This window comes from Echinops telfairi, unplaced genomic scaffold (assembly GCF_000313985.2).
Source record: "Echinops telfairi isolate 266 unplaced genomic scaffold, ASM31398v2 ScPeMD7_2;HRSCAF=8, whole genome shotgun sequence".
NCBI classification, from domain to species: Eukaryota; Metazoa; Chordata; class Mammalia; order Afrosoricida; family Tenrecidae; genus Echinops; species Echinops telfairi.
Genome location: NW_022103898.1, coordinates 41942221 through 41958644, shown reverse-complemented (window position 1 = coordinate 41958644; position 16424 = coordinate 41942221). Strand labels below are relative to the sequence as shown.

The 16424-nt window shown below is 36.5% G+C and overlaps 1 protein-coding gene across 1 annotated transcript in view; it reads right to left on the bottom strand.

Moving 5' to 3' along the window:
* Window positions 1-16424, bottom strand: part of CEP290 (centrosomal protein 290) — a 97703-nt gene that overhangs the window by 45633 nt on the left and 35646 nt on the right. The window contains exons 24-30 of the mRNA XM_045293067.1: window positions 15606-15708; window positions 14880-15110; window positions 12492-12665; window positions 7591-7702; window positions 4585-4790; window positions 3139-3290; window positions 1412-1523 (exon numbers count right to left, since the gene is read on the bottom strand). Coding sequence (XP_045149002.1) covers window positions 1412-1523; window positions 3139-3290; window positions 4585-4790; window positions 7591-7702; window positions 12492-12665; window positions 14880-15110; window positions 15606-15708 — 1090 coding nt within the window. The remainder of the gene's footprint in view (window positions 1-1411; window positions 1524-3138; window positions 3291-4584; window positions 4791-7590; window positions 7703-12491; window positions 12666-14879; window positions 15111-15605; window positions 15709-16424) is intronic.

The window sequence follows — 16424 nt, the reverse complement described above, 5'->3', positions numbered from 1 at the left end:
CCTTGATAATTTATAAATTATTATTTTGTCATATCTTGCCCTGTCCGACGTCTCCCTTCACCCACTTTTCTGTTGTCCGTCACCAGGGAGGAGGTCACATATAGTTCCTTGTAATCGGTTCCCTCTTTCCTACCCACTCTCCTTCTACCCTCCCTGTAGAAATGAAATTGCTTAACATGGCTCTTCTAATCACATCTGTGCACCCCTACCAAATGATTGGGCGGGACCAGTGACTGAGTGAATTACTACGAGAAGGGATTGACGAGTTTTGGTTGCTATACCCAGATAAGAAGGAGCCTATTTCAGAAGTAGGAATTCCTTTTAGAAGTAAGAAGCCATTTCAGTATTAAGAAGGGAGGAAATTTCTGGGCTCATCCAAGGAGAAAAGTCACTAGTGGAACTGGTTCAAGATTCATTCCTGAAGTGGAGGGAGCAGAGATGAGAGGCACCAGAAGCTACTGCATTAGAGAGCCTGAGACAGAGCAACGGAGCCACATGAAGGCAGAACCAAGGGGTAATGCTGCTGAGACTATGAGACACTAAGGGAAAGGGGCTGCAGGCAGGCTTTCTGGCCCACCAAGCAGAAACTAAGGGGATATGTGGCTGAAAGGGTAAGAACCAGAGAAAGGTGTAGTTGTGGCCAAGGAGAGGCCCTACTATGAACCAAAGACTGTATCCTTAATGTTGTATGATCCTGACTTATGATAACCCGTTAACTTCCCTAATAAAGCCCTTTAATTGTATGTATTGTCTGTGAGATCTGTGTGGTCATTATCAAACCCAGGAGAGAAGTAAGGTGTTGTAGGAGGTACTGCTGGTATTAGAATAGTGTAAAAGCAGGAGGGAGGGTGGGGACATGTCTGATTTTTGGCTCCTGACTATAAGCCTCAGATTGGTGAAGAGTTGGGTTCTGTTTCTCCTTTGTGTAGCCAGAGGAAGTCTGCCATGGCCTCTATACCGATACTCGGGCATCTAACAAAAAGTTGGAAAACTGCTCTAATTTTTAACTTCTATATGCAAATTACAGTATTAGAATAACACTTATACACATAATGTAATGGTTATTGTCTTTTAATCCTAAATAACTTATATAGGGATATATAAAACTACATAAAATTATAAGAGAAAATATTATTATGAATAACTACTATTCAATTGTGTCTTCACTTTGGGCAATAGCCAGCACAATGGAGCAACAGACACCTAAATTTTGTTGTTGTTATCACTGTTGTTTCTATTATGAATCCGATTTTAAACTGAAAGTGTTGTGTGATTTGGTTCCAAGTAATAAGAATAATGAAATCCTCTAGTTGGCCTATCTTCTTATAAAACTCAGAAATCATTTCAATACCTACTGGGAGTTTAGGACAAAAGACGACTTCATCTACAAAAGTGCCCAAACGGTACATACCTGATAGTCTAAAAGCTGCATTCTGAGGGACTGGACTTCATTTTCCCTGGACTGTTGTTGTGTGTTCAAAATTTCAACTTGCCTTTTGGCAATATCAGAAATCTCTCTGAGTCTAGGTTGTGATAAAATAGTCCAGGAATAATTAATTATATTTGCTAAGAGCATATTAAAGTTACAAATTTCTAGATCACTGGAAAAGTCATTTGTTTCCTGCATATCTTCTATATATAAAATACCAAAACAAGGTTTTCTAAACTGTTTCAAGAAACATAATTCCATGAGAAATATGAAGCACTCTGTGAAAACTTCCGTTCCCAACATATTTCCCTCTTGAAATTCCATAATAACGGTACTTATATTGAACATTTTAATAGAGGAAATTCTAAAGTAGACAATTATTTCATGCAGACTAAACTGTATCACTTTCCAAATGCATATGGCCAACAAACCTTTCTCCCCTATGCAATACTACCCTAGTTTTGGATATGCTAAAATAAGGTAATAATCTTATATTGATCATGAATTCTCATTCTAGTTATTTAAATCTTTTACGAATAAAATAGGACAATATCACAATACATTACTTTGTTTCAAAAGATGAGACTTATGAGGATAGAAAAATAGAAGTAATTCTTCTTAAAGAAAAAGGCTAAGTAAAAGTGAAACTTGCAAAAGGGTTATAAAAGGCTCAACAAAATGTGATTATAATCTCTTGGAGCCCTGGTGGCATAGTGGTTACATGTTGGGCTGGGATCGCAAGGCCAGCAGTTTGAAACCACCGCAGCTCCAAAAGTAGAAGATAAGGCATTCGGCTCCCATTAACAGTTACAGTCTTGGACACTCATGGGGTGGTTCTACACCTGGTCCAAAAGGGTCACTATCAGTCAGCATCAACTCAATGACAGCGAGTGGTTATTTTTGGGGGGGGTGGGGGGGGTGGAGGCTTTGCCCAGAGAGCAACTAGTGGGTCTAAACCACTGACCACTGGGTTAGTAGCCCAGCTTTTCTATCAGGACTACAGATAGTAATTGCCTTGAAGGCACACAGTAACAACAGCTAATTAAAAGGAGATTGAGAATAGAGCATCTATGAGGGACATAGGATTTATTATTTATATAGATTTTGTTTTCTCGCTGGATGTGCCTATTTCCTCACCAAAAAAAAGAAAACAAAAGTATAATCTCAGGGCTAGTAGGTATACTTGTATGAGTTGGCGTACGTTTAATAGCTGGCACAGGGTCTACCTAGTATAGAGCACTAGTCCAAAGAAATGTAAATTGAGTCCAAATTAGACCTTTTCACTATGTTTTTAAAATCTTATAAAAGAAGTAGAAGAGGCACTATCATGCCCTTATTTAAGTGCAGAAACCTAGGTTTAAGTAAATAAAGTGATGGCTCCTTCCACAAGAAAACAGTATGTGGAAAGACTAGGCTTCCCAGGCTCTTGATTCCAAAATCATGTGATCTGACATTCCTATCCAGATTCCGAAAAACAATAATTCTTGAGAACTCATTTCGTCTTCAATCCTATTATTTAACCACTTAAAATATCAACCTGGTTAATAGTGGTAAACATTGTTCTTATTTTGAAAAAACAACATAAAGCAGTACTAGCTGGCAGTAAGGATCTTCCATGTGGGCTTTTGTCATGAGTTTTCTCCAAGACAAATTGAGCAGATACAAATAACCAAACTGACTAACAATGCATGCATGTTAGTCATGCTTACTTGGACACTTCGATTTTGAGCTCCATTTCCTTCTTCTCGAATTCTAGAATCCTTTGCCTGTCAGCATCACTGACTGCTTTGCTCACACTGTCGGCTAACTCATCTCTTAACATCTGCTCCACCTTCTGTGCGTCTAAGTTGATTTTAGTAAGCTAAGGAAAACAACATGAAAGAAACGCTCAGATACATTGCTTTAGCAATGTTCCTCTTGGAATTTAGCTTTTGAAGTACTTCAGCCTTCTTTGCATTGATTCAGATACTAAAACAATTTTAGAAACCCTACTTGTATTTCAATTCAAGTAACACAAGTATTCTAGATAACTCATTAGTAATAATATCTGAACATCTGATTTTCTTGTTTGGAATCCAGTATAATCATTACATTTGGCTAAAATGATACTGTATCATCTATAAGTAAATCTAAAAAAGATAATAAAAGTTTATTAATATTGATTTAAAATAAACATGTTATATATGGCTTTGAACATAGATTAATTTCTACAGGTAAGCAAATGAAAATTATAAGCATGATACTTTGTCATAAATTGTTGAATATTGGCAAACTACATTATATAGCAAGGAATTTAATCATTCTGATCATATAACACATGTTCAAACCCTTCTAATAAATTATAAATGTCCTGAAGGCAAGGATTACTATCTTTCACTGCTATAGAACCAGACCCTATACAATGCCTAACATGCAATAGGCACTCAGTAAATAAGTATTTGATAAATGAATGAATGGTATTGGAAGGTAGTTCCATTACTACAAATAACATTTTCACAGTTAATCTAATAGTATAAAGTAAGAAATAAATCATTTAGATTTAAAAAGAAATATTTACTTATTATATAGAATAAAGGCACAATATTAGTATGCTTCAGAGATACAAACAAACAATAATACCTATGTCTATGTGGAAGTTACATAATCTGTTGTCAATTTGAGACATGAGAGTGAAGGGGTTGAGTTTACCCTGTCAATCAGGTCACAGCTTGATTATAGGTGCTAAGGAGATAAATAGCTCACTGGAGGCGGGACATAAACTCACTTCCTGCCAGATAATCCTGACTACAAGCCACATGCTACACTGATGCAGCCAGAGCCCTGGGAGTTGTAGGAGCCATGTGGAGACCTGCCAGCGCTGAGATGCTTCTACCACCACTGGATCCACAAGATTTTCCACCCACTGGCCTGTGATCTTCCTGCATTCAGCATTATTGCATAACTGCATGAGTCTAAAGAGGAATTTATGGACTAGCATTGTACAGATGGACTAATATTGGCCTTATGGACTGGGATGTTTTCTTAATGTACAATTAGTCTCTATATAAAGTTCTTTCCGATACATGTATGAATGCCTATTACTTTGTTTCTCTAGTTATCCGGACTAACACAGTCTACCACGGTTACTTTTATTATTACTAATTACAATATCATACCTCAGCAAATTTGGATTCCAATTCAAAATTACGTTCTTCCATTAGTTTTAATGAATTCCTGACATGTTCATACATTTTTTGAGAATGTTCAGCTCGCTGTCTTTCATTTAATTCCTTCATTTCCAACATTGTGATTTTTTTTGAAATAGAAACAATTTCACTGTTGGTTATTGATTTCTTGGTCTTATCCATGGTAGATTCATTTCCTATGCACAACAAAATAAAATAAATTCTCATGCTGCATGTATCAAAATCCTTCTGTAGATATATCTGATATTCTAGATAGGGAAGCAATACAGTTGCATGGATATCATATAAACTATGAACAATGACACACCTAGATTCTAGATGTGGCTTTGCTATATGTTGCCTATATGTAATCTGTGGTCCCACTGAATTTATGTTTTCCATCAATCTTAAAATTACAAAAACATATGTTCCTCATAAGATCTATGAAATAACATAATAAGCACTTAGTACACTTTCAAGTTGATTTCAACACATAGTGACTCTATTGGACAGAGTGGAACTGCCCTCTGTGGATTCCTAAGACTGTAACTTTTTAATAGAGTGGAAAGCCTCTTCTTTTTGTGGTGGAGTGGCTTGATTTTCAAACTGCTGACCTTGGGCTACCAATGATGCCACCAGGACTATAGTGTTTAGTATACACAAAAACACAAAGAAACAAACTCACTGCCATTAAATATATTCCAATTCATAGGACAACTGACCTTTATGGGTTTCCAAGACTGTAACTCTTAAGGGAGTAGAAAGCCTCATCTTTCTCCCTTGGAACAGCTGATGGCTTTGAAGTGCTGACCATCCAGTTAGCAGCCCAATCCATAACTGCTTTGCCACCAAGATTAGGAAATATCATAATCTGGGATTCAAAAACTTGTGTGTGTGTACACACTGAGGCACACACATGTATATATACACACACATATAGTTCAATGACTTTTAATTCCATTTTCCATGCATCTATTTATGTATGTATGTATATAAATACACACACATACATATGAGGGGGTATCCAAAAAACAACTGAATTTCCCCCCAAAACCTATGTATTTAAATGTCTTGACAAGACAACCTTATCACCTTCAAAGTGCTCCCCATTACACTTAATACATTTGCCAAAGCTGCAAGACCATTCATAGAAATATTTTTCAAACTCATCTGTTTAGATGGCTCGTGTTTTTTTCCCCTCACCTCTTCTAGGTCATCAAATTACAGTGAGTTCAGGTAAGTAAGGTCCATGGGGCAAGAGAGGCATGCTATTTTTTTTGCCCAAAACTGACACACTGAAATGGCTGCGTGAGCAGGTACATTGTCATGGTGGCAAAACCAGTCCCCCGTCTGCCACAAATCAGTCCTTTTTTGTCACACACTGTTATGCAATCTTTTCAGAACCTCTAACTAGAATGCCTGATTAACAGTCTGACCTGGTGGAACAAACTCCATATGCACTATCCCACTTACATTTGAAAAAAAGAAAAAGAGCATTGTCTTGATCTTTGATTTCACTTGACGAGCTTTTCATGGGCAAGGCGATGATGGAGTCTTCCCCCGACTTGATTGATGTGTGCTTTGGGGTCATAAGAATAGCACCTTGTCTAGCACCAGTAATGATCTTGGGGGGAAAGTATGGGTCGCTTCAGAGCTGTTCTTTCAAAGCACGGCAGGTTTCCACTCCACATTTTTTCTTGGTCAGTCAGAACCCAAGGCACAAATTTCATAGTGCCCTTCTCATTCCCAAATCTTCTGTTAAAATTCCCTGAACCGAGCTCCAAGATAGTCCACATAACTTGCCCATCTCTTCAATGGCCTGAGCACAAGTACATGAATGAATTTGACGGGCATCCAGAACAAAGTTTGTCATCAATTGACATTTAACTTCTTTGAAACGAGAAAACCACTCGTATACTTGGATTTTTCACACAGCGCTGTCCTTACAAGCTGTGTTCAACATCGTAACAGTTTCTGTGACATTTTTTCTGAGCAGGAAACAAAATTTCACAGCCGCATGTTGTTCTCTTGAATCGGCCATCACAAAAAACGAGGTTCAAGTAAAACTGCTTTTACGAAAAAATTCACCGTGAACATAGAGAACCTTCCCAAGCAACACCTCTGGCTGCACTAACTCAGACCAAGTTGCTGGATACTCGTCTAATGGGAAAAATGCATACTACAAAAGCTCCATCCAGCGGACCTTTTCGCCGTTTTCTGGTGTGTGTGTGTGTGTGTGTGTGTGTGTGTGTGTGCACTTAAAAGGAAATTAGTATGAGAAGGTATCCACTGGAGCTACACTACTTTGTGAATAAAAATCTAGTAACTCGATTTTAAAGAATCATGTACTCCAGTTGTAAAGCACAAAAAAATGAAGCCATATTGGAGATACCGCCAAATAGGATCCCCTAGCTATAGGTATTATTTGGATTTTGTATACATTTAACGGACACAATGGCTTCAAAAATGAGCTCATGCATAGCACCGATTATATGGACTTGTATGATACGCTGTATGATAAGCTGACAGAGCCATGGAGGTTTCTTACATGAATACAGCATATATACCGTAAATATTTATCATATTAAAGTATGTAAAACATATAAGGAAATACAAGGGGGTTTTACAAAGTTGATGAAAAATGGTTTTAATAGACACTGTGATATTACTATACAGGCATCAAGTGGATTCTAACTCATAGCTACTATATTTAAAATATAGTTATATCATAATTATCACCAATGTTACACCAATTACTAGATGGTTCTAATAGTTCATGCTTAGTCACACATTTTTAACATACATGATTTCATTAAATCTAATTTACAAACAGAAAAAAAATTGGGTAGGATGTAATACAGGATGTTATTCATCAACTTCCTGCTAAATAAACTTTATGCCTAGAGTTCATGTCTTTTTTAGCTGGTTGAGAAAGTGAACTTTAAGTGAAAAAACAATTACTAGCAGGTCTTATATTACCAGAAGAATAACAGTTACCTAATTTAGATTCTTGTTCCCATGCTTGTTCAATAGTGTGCAGTTTTTCCTTGGTAATCTCCAGTTCTTTATTTATAGTCCCCATCTGTTCTTTCAGGGATGCATTTTCACACTGAATATGACAGACACATCACAGAGACAGTAAATGGCAAATCAGAAAATTGTCACAGAAATGACATCATCTTAAATTCAAATGATAGCTCTTAAATCTCAAATCAAGACTTTTATACAATTAGAAGTTCCTCCCCAACTAATAATAACTTCATAAACATAATACCGTTAACATAATACAAAATGTTATTTAGAAATAGACTTCAAGAAAAGAATCATTAAAATCCTATGCATCCAAAATGGGGCCCTCCATTTGTAATACTTTTACAATCGAAAGTGTATGTTCATTTTGGCTGAACTGGCGTATTCAGAGCCGCATTACCTCCACAAACCAGTGTTTGCACCTCTCCTGCACTCAAATCGCTGCTGATCACACCTAGTATACTAACAGTGGTATGTGCTGATGGCCGGGATAGAAAGAAACAGATAAAAGTCTGGCCTCATAGGACGCATCATTTAGAGCCTACATGGTTCTGTGTGCAGTGGGGTTTGAAGTGGGGATGAAGTCTGCAGTCAAACAGAGAAATAAGAAGAATATTCATCCAGAAAGTAAAGATCTAGAAAGAAACAAGGATACCAATGCAGAGAAAAATAAAAGGATACGGGAGGGGCTTTAACAATTCTTAGACAAAGTCCATGGTTTTTCATTCAGTTTTTTACAAACTTTTTGAAGGCTCTCATACCTAGAATGGTTGAAGAAATGTCACTGAAAAACATTATACAAAATCTGTATTGAGAAAAAAATCAGCAAGGAAAGAGCTAATATATTAGCAAACCCACTAGCTCTAAAACAGAAAACATTTTATTCCCCACTTCTTTCTTTACATTTTAAAATCTAATTTTCACCAAGTCTATTCTGACAATATATGACCTTAAAACTGTGGCTCTAGATGAAAAAGTAATGCCTGAACAAGTTTTGAAAGACGAACAAAGGTTCCCGGGGCGATAAAGTAGGCGAGTTGTCGAGATGAAGAACACAACCAGTACAACAGAACCCAGGAAAGCACACTGGGTTGTGTAACTGCCACATACATTGTGAGTGAAGCTCCTTACAAGACCTGAGAGGAGGTAAGCAGGGGATTTAACACAAGATGGCCTTCACCTTTACCCTCAAGTGACTGAAAATTTCTGTAAGGGTTTTTTTTTTTTCAGATTATAATTGGGATTAGATCATCTTTTTATTATATTGTAAGAGACTGAATAGTGGTCTCCAAATATATCAAGTCCAAATGACTGTAACTTGTAAATGTTACTGTGATGTTTAAGGTTTTTTGCTTGTTTGTTTTTTAAAATCATTTTATTGGGGATTGTACAATTCTTATCACAATCCATACATCCATCCATCATGTCAAGGAGTGACACATTCAGATTCAGGTTCAGAAGGATTATTTTGGGGGTAGTAAAAAGAAGTCAGACTGAAGATAGGGATAAGAGCAATAGCTATCATAATAAAAATGAATAAAACAAAGGTATTACTAATATAAATGTCTATCAGAAAACAAACAAACCACCACCAACAACCTATTATCTTCAAGTCAATTCTGACCCATGGGAGCCCCATGTTAGATGATAACTTCTTCCAAGGTTTTCTCTGTAAGTACGTTGCCAGGCCTCTCTTTCGTGCTCATGTCTCATGGGTTTGAATTGCCAGCCTTAGGTTGGTGGCAAGCTGTTTGCACCACCCAGGGACCTTGGATACAAGAGTTGTGTGGAAAGATAACTGAGATGCAGGAAATGTAGGAAAGAGATAAAAGTAACAGGTCTCTCAACTGGCTGATGGCTCTGAGATAATTCATTTAACGTCTCCAATAACACAGTCAGCTGTAAATCAGCTGGGCAGAGATTTCCTACAATACAACAAGTTGTTACAGTCTTAACATTTTTTAAAGTCACAACCTTTTGGCACTCCTACCATTGCCATTAAATCTGCACAGTTTTAAGCAATAAAGTACAAAAGAGGTTCATATCGTGTGATTTCCAAAGCTAAGTCATTGAATGTGATCTTTGAACTCCAGGGCTCCAGCACAGAGGGGCCGTGTGGTAAGTCCCGCAGGGACAGACAGACAAGCTGTGTGGGGAAGATACGTACTGACACCTGGTACACAGCCCCAGCTGAGAGGCAGCGGTTAAGGCATTCTAGCCCCGGTGCCCGATGTGAGATAGTTATATTTTAATCAAACTTCGGTGCCCGATGTGAGATAGTTATATTTTAATCAAACTTCGTCCTGCTTGAATTCCTGACTCATAAACCTTATGAACATAAGTAAATGCCTGTCTCAACAACTTGAATACAGATATTAAACAGATTTTGCTGAAGTAATTAGTTAGCATATATGTGAATTTATAAGGACACTTCAAAAAGTTCATGGGGAAAATGGCTTTTTCTACAAACCCTTTGAAGCTCCTCATATAAATGACAAAGATTAAAATATAATTATATCCACATTTTTAAGGTTTCAAAATGATGAGACACTCAAGGATTAGAACACAATCACATGAATATTTTGGACATAGGAATTCTCGTATTATATCTCCCATCTCAAAATTATTATTAAAACTCAAAAGCAAAGCCTTTCCACTGCTTATCACAAATAATCTCAACCAATCTGTTTCATAATTTACCACAATCCTTTTCACTTCGAAAAATACTCAACATTTAGAAAAATGAAGTTTTCCCTCCACAGTTTCTTTCACTGTTGCTTGTGCATTTCTGAGTGAAAGTCTCTTCCTCGCTTACCTGTGTCTGCTTTTTAAAACTCTCCAAGGGTCAGCATAAACTGCATTTCCTCCACCGAGGCAGACAACAACTCTTCTTTCTCTAGACTTCAGAAGCGAGTTACCTATCTCTTTCTAAGGACATTAGCACATGCTATCCCGGGAAGGTGTGTGCCAGGGTTGTATCTTGTGATACTTACTCAATCTGTATGACATGCAAATAATCCCGGCAGCATTACATGAACAAGAATATGCCATCGGGATTGGAACATTCTCAGTTACAACCTGCAATATGCAGATGACACAAACCTGCTTGGGAAAGCAAGGAAGACTTGAAGCACTCGCTACGGAAGATAAAAAACTGCAACTTTCAGTATGGATTACAGATCAAAAAAAAATTTTAACAATTAGACCAAGAGACAAAGTCATGCTAAGCAGAGAAAAGATCAAAGTTGTCAAGGATGTCATTTGATTTGAAACTACAATCAACACTCACGGAAGGAGCAATCAAGAAATCAAATGACATATTGCAGTGGACAAATGTGTTACAAAAGACCTCTTTTAAATATTAAAAAGCAAAGATGTCACTTTCAGGAACACTTTCAGGGTCATGTCTGACCCAAGTCATGGTATTTTCAATCTCATGAATGCAAAAGTTGGACAATGAATAAGGAAAACCAAAGAATAAATGCCTTTGAATTACATTGTTGGTAAAGAAGAATGAAAAGTACAGCCAGGATTCTCCTTAGAAGCAAAGAGAGTGAGACTTCGTCTGACATACGTTGAACATCTCATGAGAAGGAATCAGTCCCTGACAAAGAGTATAATGCTTGGCAACAAAACAGAGCGAGCCCCTCAAGGAAACGAGCTGAAGGAGCGGCTGCAGTGAGTAAGCTCGCAGGGTCAGGCAGTGTGCTGGTCTCTTGTACACGGGGCCACGCGGAATAGGAACCAAACCAACAGCGCCTAACATCACCTTTGATTCTAAAGGTAAGAATCAGAAAGACAGCATTTATTTTTTCATCTTTAGTATTTAGGACAGTCGACCAGTTTTAAAATATAAGCTCGAATATTGACCAAAGAGGAAAGATAAAGGTTTATGGAAAAACAGATCAAAATAAAAATTTCTTCTTGATATTGTACAAGATAATTCTTGTGTAGGATTTACTCATTAGAGGGCAGAGAGAAGACACAGAGAATGAGAACAAAAAGAAGTGATCATAATTAAGCATTCAGAACTTTTTAGAAAAGTTAACATATCTTTTCGACAATAGTAAAATATACTAAAACGAGTCAGAGATATTATTCATAATTACTAAGTTAATTTTTTAGAAGTCATTGAAAGCTATTCAAAATGATGATTTGTTTAGTGAACATGTAGAGATACAGAAGGAAACGCTTTTGAGCCCACATCATTTAGATCTCATCCTGTTCCTATGAAAGGGTCTTAGACTAAGCCACATCACAACTAGTTTTGTCTACTGGAAAAGGTACAGCTATCCAGTGGCAAGAGCACAGGAAAATGCCTAATCCATATTTACAGACTGTTTGAATGATATTGTAATACTCCACCCTACAGTAAAAGGAGAATTGCAAAGTTTATCTATAATCCACAAAGAACCATTAATAATAATAACACATTCATTATCATTTACATCCATTCCAAGGAAGAGAATCTAAGGACCACAAGAATAATTTACTCCGGGAGCAGGTATAAGAAGAAGGGATAGGCGTCTAATGACATGTTCGCCTCCTTTTTTAAGTGCCTGATGAAAAGGGCCTTGATTCAGCTACATTGTGAGAGTGGAGCATGGAAGATGACCCAGTGAAACTGTCCAGAAGTCACACTGCAACCATAGAAACATACATACTATGCTATACGTGTATGTTTCTTTACGTTCAGGAACAAAATATTTAAAATTAACTTTCATCTGAAAATGACAATCCTTACATTTATGTAGATACAAATAAATTTTACTACATTAAGATCTATAAACCCTTGTCCGCAAAGAAATACAGAGAGACACTGAAGTAGAGTGGTTAATATCTCTGGGCTACGGATAACATAAACTTACCTCTAAGTGTTCCAAGTTAGTTGTTCTTTGAACAAGCATATTATCTTTTTGCAAGACGTCCCTGTACTTAGCTGTCAGCTCATTGTATTGTTTATTGGCCAATTCTAGTTCTGACAGAGAGACACTATTATCTAAAACTTTTTGAAGAGCTGCAATCTTGAAGACAGCCATTTCCTAGGTAAACAAGAATATACTGAGTTATTTTTATGTAACTTCTTCTGGTTAAGCACATGCAACTTTTGGAAAAACAGATGTTACAACCACTTAAAAAACATAAATATTTCCCACATGGAAAAGATCAATAATCTGTAGCAACAAATTGATTTCTTTCATATGAGAAATAATCATTTTTCGAAATCCTAAATCATAATAGAGATAAAGGCAAACAACCATAAACCAAACCACAGTCGCTGACATCAAGCCAAGGCTGACTCACAGCGCCTCTAGAGTGTTTCGGAAACGGTTACTAGAGGAGAAAGCCCCGGCTCTTTCTGGAGAAGCTGCTAGTGGTGGTGGACTGCAGACCATGCTGACCACAGCTCAGACAACAACGATATCACAAGTGCTCCTTTTTTATAACTCCCATTATTATGAACTATAATTAAATTAAATATGTCATTCAGAATGTACCTTTGGACAGCTTTTATAAGATAAAAAACTTGTCTTTTAATAGTTGAACGGCAAAATTGTTATTTCTATAACCAACTTTTACAGCTTCACTATTTCTGCTTATTGCAGTTAGACTAGCTTTCTAGCAAAAGAAAAATTATTTTTCCCCTAAAAAGAAGAAAAGAGTATCTAGGGAGGAAAAGAATCCATTGTTAACACAAGTATCTTTAATAAACAACATCAAGTCTGTATATCATTTGATTCACGTCCTTGTCATCAGCTTTGTTTCAGATAGTTGCCATCAGAACTATTAAAAATAAATTATTAAATATACTTAAAATATATTTTTAAAATATATTTATTTAAGGAACTACAATGTTTCTGTAGCACCAGGGGAAAAATTTCAACTTTTAGTTGCTCTGTGTAATTACAAATTCCAGAAACAAGTACACTCAAGACTGATGGACCCTGATAAAGAAAGAAAAAACGAGGAATAACCAAATTTATGATATAACACAGATAAAGAATGTAGACTTTTATCCACTACAAAATGAAGTACTGTAATGAGGTACACAGGATGTATTATTGTGCAGAAAACAATACAGTTTGGCTCAAAGACCAGTATATTCCTGATAAAGAGACAAAAGATCCTGCTTTAAGGGCTCCTAGCAGGCAAAGCTGGTGATGGATAATGGCACTCGGGAATGGAGATAAGTGACTATTTAAAAGCTTATGAGTCTATTGTGTGACATTTAAGAAAAAGATAAATCTGAGGGGAAAACAAAATAAGCAGAAGCATAGTACATCAATTCTATATTCTCAAAGCTGGTAATTAAAGGAAAGAAGGAAGCATTGATCTTGCTTTTCTGAGAGGAACTACACTTCAGGGCAACCAAATAGCCTGGGCTAATGAGAAAACAATGCTTCCTAATACGTGTAGAAAGAATGATATAATTAGGAAATCACAATATGGCTACTCCTAATGAAATAACTGAGCCAGGCAACAATCATAACGGAATGCTAGAGCCATTAGGAAGACTGACAAAGAACTGATCAACGCATGGTATGTAACTATTATCAGTTGTGTAAATCACTTAGTAACAGTATTCAATCATGAAATGTAGGACAACTACACATTATGTCCCATAAAATCTTGTAATAAAAATTATAGAGCAACAAGTATTCCTGACACACAAAAAGTTTAATTCTAATTAAATTATAGCTTCAAAGCTGTCATAGTAAATACAAGGGATAGAAAACTCTAAAACCAAACTGACGGCCAATGAGTCCATTACAAGTCACTGTGACCCTATAAGAGAGGGTAGAAGTGCCTCCTTTGGGTTTCTGCAACTGTAACTCTTTATATGAGTAGAGAGGCCCATCTTTCTCCCACAGAGCAACTGGTGGTTTCAAACAGCTGACTTTATGGTTAGCACCCCAATGAGTAACCATTACACACCAGGGTGTAGGGAGAGAGGAACAAGTCAAATGATGCAAGGACAATATTAGATATATATCTATTCATTTTGATAGCTCTGATAAAGGCATTTGGGTTATGCAAAAATATATCTTAAGTTTTTTTTTTAAACACATAATAAAATAGGGGAGAAGTGCCTTCAACTTAAATATTTCTACAAAAAAATCAAATGAAAAAATTACAGTGAAATGTTACTACATGTTAACTGTAATGTTAACACCCAGGTAATGGGTGTTCATGATATTATCCTCTCCATTTTTGAAAAATTTTAAAATAAGAATCAAAACAAAAATCAGGTATACCTTAAATCTTTGCAAGCATCCAATTTTTTCATAAACATCTGATTCCATTGACATCAATTCACTCTTTTGTTTCCCATTTTCTTTTCTCAGTTGTCGTTCCATTTCTACTAAAGTTGTATATTGCCTTATGAGTGACTTTTCATTCACTTTTAAGACCGTGATCTTTCTACTATTTTCTGCAAGTATTTTTTTCATTTCATCTGGATCCACCTCAAGAGCACTAAGTAAATTCTGCAAAAGACATATTTATATTATTTAAAAATTTTTTTATTGTGAATTAGGTGGAGGCTTACAGAGCAATCGTCAGTTTTACATTCAACATTTCATACATATTTTATCTCATCTCACATATAATACATAATCCTGTAAATAACATCAATTATCTCACTGATTACCGACCTTAAATGAGCAAAAGTGCTGTTCCCCGTATAAAGTGCTCCTTGTTTGACTAGTGATTGAGCCTCGGGTGAGCTCGGCTCCAGATCTGAAGAGTGACTGCGGGTCACAGAGTTGGGCGGTCCAGTGGTCTCACTGGACCAGAAAGCCTAGTCTCTTTGGTGCTGTTTATTTTTGTTCTACATTTTTCTCCCATGCCAACTAAGACCTGCTACTGTGACCCCTCCCTTTCAGATCGGTTGGTAGAGGTAGCTGGGCCCAAATTCTGTTGAACCTAACCCTCTTAGTTTGCACAGTACTGTATTCTATTCTTGAAAGTGTTTCTCTTACATTATATTCTTTTACTTTTATAGCATCTTGTTGGATTTGATCTTCAAGTTTTCTCTTTTCTTCTTTAATTGTTTCAGATTCTGTTTTCCAGGCCTCCTTTTCACTTTAAAACAAAAATATCAATGAACAAACCTAATAAATGCTTTAATTATAAGAAGAGATAACTTTAAATTATAGAAATTTAAAGCTTTCTTAAAACAGATGTAATAGTTACTCAATAGCTTATGACATGAAATGTCAAAATTCCATTTAAATTTGTAACTGTTGAAACAGAATCTTATAAACATTTCATTTAAAAAAATCAAAACAATTTGTCCCTACCTTTAAGTTTGATGTATAGTACCCGAAATTATTTTTAAGATAGTTAAGATGCACACAAATTTAGAAATAATCATATTTAAAAGGGTGAGCCAACCCTGCAACATTTACTACTTAAAGAGACACTTTACATTGCCTCCAATTGCTTGCCAGAAACCCATTATGGTGCCAGCATTCTATTTGTCAGTAATTAGTTAATTTTAAACATGGGACCTAATTCTGGCTAATGAGAACCAAACCAAAACTAATAACCCACGGGGAAAAAAATACACACACACACACACACGCACACACAGCCCTGATGATATTGTGGGCTATCTTTTGGATGATTAGCCAAACGGTCAGTAGTTTAAACCGACCTGTCTTTCTGTGGGAAAAAGACGAGGCTGCCTGATCTTATAAAGATACACAGACTCGGAAACCCAAAGGGGAAGGGATATTCTGACCGATGGGATCACTGTACGAATCGACTTGATGACAGTAATACACACACACACACAC